The sequence below is a fragment of the Dipodomys ordii genome, unplaced genomic scaffold, assembly GCF_000151885.1.
Source record: "Dipodomys ordii isolate 6190 unplaced genomic scaffold, Dord_2.0 Scaffold33, whole genome shotgun sequence".
In the NCBI taxonomy this organism is placed as follows: Eukaryota; Metazoa; Chordata; class Mammalia; order Rodentia; family Heteromyidae; genus Dipodomys; species Dipodomys ordii.
In genome coordinates, this window is record NW_012267249.1 from 4,830,617 (window position 1) to 4,837,145 (window position 6,529).

Here is a 6,529-nt window from a genome sequence, read left to right on the forward strand (position 1 = left end):
AGTGGCGCTGTGGCTCAAGTGGTAGAGCGCTAGCCTTGAGCTGAAGAGCTGAGGGACAGCGCCCAGGCCCAGAGTTCAGGCCCCACAACCGGACCCCCCCAAAAAAGAAAGTCACATGGAGAACCCCTAAGCAATAAGGTTCTAGGGGTACAAAGCCTAACCTTCAGCCACAGAGATCTACTTCCTGCCTTCCAGGAGAGCTGCCCCTTTGTGTGTAACAGCCAGGATTCCCCTCCTAAAATTCTTTGAAATTAAACTCAAGTTTCCATCTTAAGATCCTCCCTCCTACCCCCCCCCCCACCAAAAGCCGAGCACCAGTGGCCCATTCCTGTAATCCTAGCTTCTCAGGAGGCTGAGATCTGAGGATTGCAGTTCAAAGGCACCCCAGACAGGAAAGTCCATGAGAATCATATTTCTAATTAACCACCAGAAAACCAGAAGTAGAGCTGCGGCTGAAAGTGGTAACCTTGAGCACAAAAGCTCAGGACAGTGCCCAGGCCCTGAGTTCAAGCCCCTGACTGACACACACAAAAAACATTTTGCCCTGTTGCTCAGTCTCCCTCCAGCAACTGTGACTCTGTCCTTCCCTTCTCCCTCATCAAGATTCTTGGTAAAAAATTGGGCACTGGTGGCTCACAGCTGTAATCCTGGCTACTCAGGAGGCTGAGACCTGAGGATCAGGGTTCAAGCCAGCCCAGGCAGGAAAGTCCATGAGACTCCTATCTACAATTAACCACCAGAAAACTGGAAGTGGTGCTGTGGCTCAAGTGGTAGAGCGCAAGTAGTAGAGCTGAAGGGCTCAGGGACAGTGCTCAGGCCTAGAGTTCAAGCCTCACGACCAACAAAGGAAGAAGGAGGAGGAGGAGGAGGAGAAGAAGAAGAAGAAGAAGAGGAAGAATATTCTTGGTAAAATTTTCGAGATATCTTCTACTTCCTCACCTTCATCTTTTCCTTAAGTGCACAGTCACCAAAATCCACAAATGTTCAAGTTCCCTATATAAAATAGTACATTATTTATATATAACCTACACAAACACTCCCTTATACTTTAAATCATCTCTAGATTACTTGTAATGTCTGTAGCAGTACCCACACGTAATTTCATTTGCATGGATTCAGCATAGTTTGGGCACATGGCAAATACAAGTTTTACTCTTTGAATGTTTCCCCAAATATTTCTGACCTATATTGGTTGAACACATGGGTGCAGAATCCATGGAAGACTGACTGTAGGAAGGGTTGACTATAGTTAGCATCCATCTTGTCAGTCTTGGTACATACAACTTGGGGCCTTAGAGAGCTCAAAGTTTATCTGTAGGAATAGGCCTGGTGAGGGGCAGGTCCCAGTGGTCATAAACTAAGATGTGGCCAGGGCAATATGGAGAAACTGATAGGGTGTGACCGAGGGAGAAGGTAATGTAGGAGAGGAAGTCTAGGGAAAGTCTTTCAGCTGAATGATAAAATCTGGTGTAGGAAAAATGCACATGGTGATTTCTTGTTTTTAATTAAAAATGAAAATCAATTTATTCCTCTATAAAACATAATACTATATATAACCAGATTATCCACTTCATTGATAAGAAAATTTTCAGTAAGAAACTTGGCACTGGTTTCTACCCGCTTGAATGTGTCCTCCAGGCACACGTGAAATACATTTGAAAGGCAGGCCCAGGGGCCCAGGGGTCAGGAGGCCAGGGACTGACATTAGAAGGGTAGGGCTCCCCAGGGGGAACAAGGTAAACAACTACATGGCAAATACACAGTTAAGTAGGGAGTGTAGTGAGGGGGTACAAAAGGAGAACAACAGGCCAATGGAGGCCTGATCATAGAGGCTTTTCCTCCATACTCTTCTGCTGTTAGGCTTTATCCTAGGAAAAGCAGGAAGCCACCGAGAGTTATTGAGCAAGAAAGAGCAGGTCATTGTCACTTCGTTGGACAGTGACAGGAAATGGAGGATTGCTCTGCCCCTGGTCAACCTTTAGGCCCTAGCTACCTTTGTCCCTGAGATCTGAGATGCCCACATAGCATCCACTGTCCTTAAAACATCAGAGATGGAAGGAAGGGGCAATGTCCGAAGATCGAAGATCAGAGAGAGAAGTGGTCTCTGCTTCCTTCTGTCTCCAGTTCACCAGCCCCAGGTTGGATATAATTGTCTTCAATGAAGCCATCATCATCCTCATCTTCACCCACCACTGGACGGTCTCCACCCCTAGTCCTGGGCAGAGGGCGATGCTGGTAGCTGGCACGGTATCGGCGGCAGACATGGCATTTGGCAGCAAGTGCGATGAGGAGAGAGAGGAATACGGCCCCTAGCACAACCCCTACTAATACTGGCCATGCCCGGCCCCCGCTGCTGGGCTCAGGGGTCATAGCTGATGCTGTGGGGAACACTGATGGTCCCTCCTGGGCTGCGGAGAAAAGGACAGCATTATAGTCCCCAGCTGATGCTGCCAGAAAAACTAATCAAAATGCAGGCAAAACCCTTTTCCCAATCCCACCAGCTAAGGGGACCCATCCTCTCATTAGCCACCCACGCTGCTACTCACTTTGGTTTGCCTCACTCATGGAGTGGCCTGATGACATCAGGGAACTTTGGCTTCTACCAGCCCAGGCTCCAGAGAGACCCCAGATGCCCGGCAGATGTAGGGCACAAGTCCTAGAAAATACACAGAGGCATAGGGGTCAGGGACAGCCAGAGGATCCACAATTCAGGCCATACTCACAGCCACATCTGGCACTACACAGATGCTGATGGCTGGACCACTGCCCATTTGTCCAGAGAAAAGAAAAAGCTGAGTGCACAGAAACTGGCTCTGCCTTTCTAAGGGATAGTTGCTGGGCTTAGTTCTAGAAACTCCTAAAACAAATACATTCTGATGCTCTTAATGACAACTCCTGAAGGCTCAGGCATCATGTAATACATACATACACACACACACACACACACACACACACATTGTGGTTATAAACACTACCCCATCTTATAGATGAGGACACCAAGGCCAGAAAGGTGAACAGACCCAACCAAAGCCCTCAAACTTGAACCCAGACCTCTAACACCACAGCCCAATCTGCCATGCTGCCTGTTAACGGGAGATCTGGCAGAGGCAGATCCTGGCTCCGAAGATTAGACAACAATTGTTTGGGGACATTGAGGAGAAGGATACAAATCCCTCTAAGGACAGAGATCTTAGATACAGCCAGAGCAGCCCAGAGGGGCAAGGGCACTGCCACAAACCTCTACCCTCAGCCCTTGCAGCTGCGCCTCAATACTTAAACCCACAGGAGGCCTACACTGTACCATAGAGGGAAAGCTTATACCAGAGATTATCCCACCCAGGACTGCCTTAAGCAGGAAATGATGGGGCTGATGATCACCTAGGCTGGGCACCCTGGAGGGAAGCACCTGAGTCAGGTGACTAGCTAGAGAAGCTCGTGTAGGTTTGGGCACCCCAGGAAGAATGGCACCTGAGTCAAAGGTATGGGAGAGACACACCTCAATGTACCAGAGAAGGGACAGCTAGAGCTGGGCTGTACTTAGGGATCCATGCAGCAGAGCAGCCAAGCCAGGGAAGCACCTACAGAGAAGCACCCAGTGTCGGGAGTACCCAGGTTACCCTATGCTTTAATAGAGATTCAGAGTGACACCCTTGTTCCCCACACTCAACCAGCTCTCCAGCCTCCAACTATGGAAAACACTTCCAGCTGTCCACCCCTCCCCCACCCACAAGCCACCATCCCCTTTTCCCTCAAGCCACTATCTCCTAACTGGTCTTTCCTGACCTCTAGTCCATTCCCCAGAGCAACTCTGACCCTAACACATGCTTTAAAAAAAGAAAAAAATCTTTCCAGAACCTTTCCATGGCCCTCAGCAATGCGGGTTTTTTTTTTTTTGGTTCCTACCCTATCTTGAAGCCTTGTAATCCATCATGGAGCCCTCAGGCCAAACTTCTTCCTAGATTCCTAGATTCCAAAGGCTCCACACTGTCATTTATTTCTCTTTCCTTCTCTTCCTCTCCAGCCCCAACTTGCTCTCCAGGAGACTACTCCTCGCCTCAGGTTTTTGAGTCTTCATCTCTCAGGACCAAAACAAACCATCCTAATCATGTGGTTGCCCAAGGATACCCCTGGGTGACCTCTGCTTGTTCTACCCAGTCAGCTACCAGTCAAAATGGGCCACTGTCAGTTTCCTGAGAGCCAGGACCAGGCTGACTGATGTGTGGTCAGTGCTGCAGGCAGAGCTGGGTCTCTGCCACTCAGCACAGGTGAGTGAAATTAATGGAGGAAAAGGGAGAGTGAATGAATATGGGAGGAAATGCTTTACAAAGGAGAGACACATTGGTCATTCATCCATTTGCAAAGCACTAAGCATGAGAGTTCATTACCTTGAAAGGAACCAAATCCAATTAGAATTTCTTTTTTAGTGTACAGCTATTCCTTTTCTCCCTGCAAATTCTTCCAAAAGATTCCCATATATACACACATTAGATACATTCCCCAAACGACTGAACTCACAGCCCATACTGGCCTGTGCCCATACCCTCTACACACACACACACACACACACACACACACCTACAGATCCTGGCCCACGCAGATCTGTAGTGTTTGGTTTTTTTTTTTTTTTTCTTCTGCTATTTCCAGCAGCCTCTGGGGATCCCTGGGGCTCTCCCACGCCCCCTCCCAACGTCTCCCCCAACCCCTGCTCCCCACCTTCAGGAACTGTGCACAGTCGGTGGAGGTGGCTTCCGGCTGGGCGGGCAGAACGTGGACAGGTGGGCGGGCTGCCGCGGGCTGACTCACCTGCGGACGCAGTGGGCGGGGCGGAAGTGCAGGTGCGGGGAGGGCTGAGCATCCGGGAGGCGGGCAGCGCCTCGGGAAGGGAGGACTCTTACTACATCTTCCCAGCTCTTTGTGGGTGAAGGCGCACCCTGCCCACGGGGCTGGACAGTTGGTACATCTGGGGTGCAGAGGGGACCTAGAAGGGGCCTAGCCGCAGCGGCTCAGGCTGGTTGCCCTGATAAACAAGTGAATTTCCGGTGACTGAGGGTACAAAGTTCGCAGTGGAAGGGAGAGTTTTGCAGGCCGAGGCCGGCGGTGGACCGGAACCGCAGGGGGAGGAGAGGGCATTCTTCCCAGGCAAAGCCGGCAGCCCACGGACACTCCAGTATCCCCCATGAACAGGTGTGTGTATGAATCCCTGGATTTTCAAGCTTCCTGGGCCCCTGCCCTAAGGCTCTGAACCTCTCCCACGTGCTTGCCTACCTTTCACCTGGCTCTTCATCCCTGGGCCTGGTGCCACTTGTCTGTCCTTCAAGATACAGAGCAAGAGTCGCCTTCTCAGGTGACATTGATCAAGACACACTGTACCTATAAACTGATTTGTTTCATTGAAACCTTTTTGTACAACGACTTAAATATAATGAAAAAGGAAGAGGAGGAGGAGGGGAGGAAGAAGAAAAAGAAGTCACCTTCTCTGAACTCTTTACCCTGGCAAGCCCTACCTGGTTTAAGTGCTAGGTACCCTGTGGATGCCTTCCAGCATTTTTCTCAGTACCTGATACTAATCCTCTCTGTGCTGCCTTCCCCAGTGGCCTGAGAGCTCACTCAGAATAAGAGACCCTTCTGAGTCATCTCTGGGTTCCCAGTACCCAGCACAGAGCCTGAGGCAGAGCAGGCTCGATAGGCATCTTAAGGAAGAAAGATTGCCTACGCCAAGGCAATCAAGGTAGCTAAGACAGGACATGCCAGGGTCCACAGGGACTGAGGGCATTGCTGAAGCAAGGGCCGCCCAGAGGTGGTACACAGCAGTGATCAGGAAAACCATCTGAAATATTCTCAGTTTCATTACAGAGAAATGGAAAAAGTTCATCAGCCACAAGTTAGAAATTACCAAATGAAAAGTCTGAAACAAGAAGCAGCAGCAACAGCAGCAAAAACCCAGCATTGGTGGCTCAGGCTTATAGTCCAAGCTACTCAGAAGATTGAGATATGAGGATCTCAATTCAAAGCCAGCCTGGGCAGATAAATCCAAAACAGTCTTAGTTCCAATTCACCAGCAAAGGGCCAGAAGTGGAGAAGTGGTTCAAGTGGTAGAGTGCCAGCCTTGAGTGAAAAAGCTTAGGGACAGCATGAAGTCTTGAGTTCAAGTCCCAGTCCTGGCATGAAAAATAAAAAAAAAAAGGTTTATTTTACCTTCTTAAATGTGTGTAAAAACCTTAAGTCCACCTCCTGCCCTTTGGTGTTATCTGCCCCTCATGTATGCTAACAAAGGGGTCAATGTAAAAAGCCTAGGCTTTTCTTTCTTAGATTTTCATTACCATGAACTCTAGCTTTTTAGAGCCCACTGACCTTTTTTCCCCCAAGTGTTACCTGACCTGTTGCTGGGGGTACAGCAGCTTGTCCCAGACCGGTCCTTTTCTGGCTAGCACCTGTAATGTTTTAATAATTGTACAAAGGGGTTGCAATTCAACATGTCAGTTTATGAGTACAATGCATCTTGATTGTGGTCACCTCTTCCATTTTTCTC

General features: G+C 49.2%; 1 protein-coding gene across 3 annotated transcripts; it reads right to left on the reverse strand.

The window, feature by feature from the left end:
• Nucleotides 1-1,504: 1,504 nt before the first annotated feature.
• LOC105986085 (chromosome unknown open reading frame, human C1orf210) lies at nt 1,505-5,014 on the reverse strand. 3 transcript variants are annotated; one of them, XM_013016833.1, is made up of 4 exons: nt 4,714-4,762; nt 4,386-4,455; nt 2,547-2,656; nt 1,505-2,408 (listed from the first exon to the last, which is right to left on the reverse strand). In XM_013016833.1, the coding sequence occupies exons 3-4, from the start codon at nt 2,581-2,583 to the stop codon at nt 2,086-2,088; spliced, it is 360 nt and encodes a 119-aa protein (XP_012872287.1). In that variant the 5' UTR covers nt 2,584-2,656; nt 4,386-4,455; nt 4,714-4,762; the 3' UTR covers nt 1,505-2,085. The 3 variants fall into 3 exon arrangements, with proteins under 3 accessions (XP_012872287.1, XP_012872288.1, XP_012872286.1); XM_013016834.1 differs by lacking the exons at nt 4,386-4,455; nt 4,714-4,762 and adding an exon at nt 4,804-5,014; XM_013016832.1 differs by lacking the exon at nt 4,386-4,455 and having other exon boundaries at nt 4,714-4,793.
• Nucleotides 5,015-6,529: the final 1,515 nt, after the last annotated feature.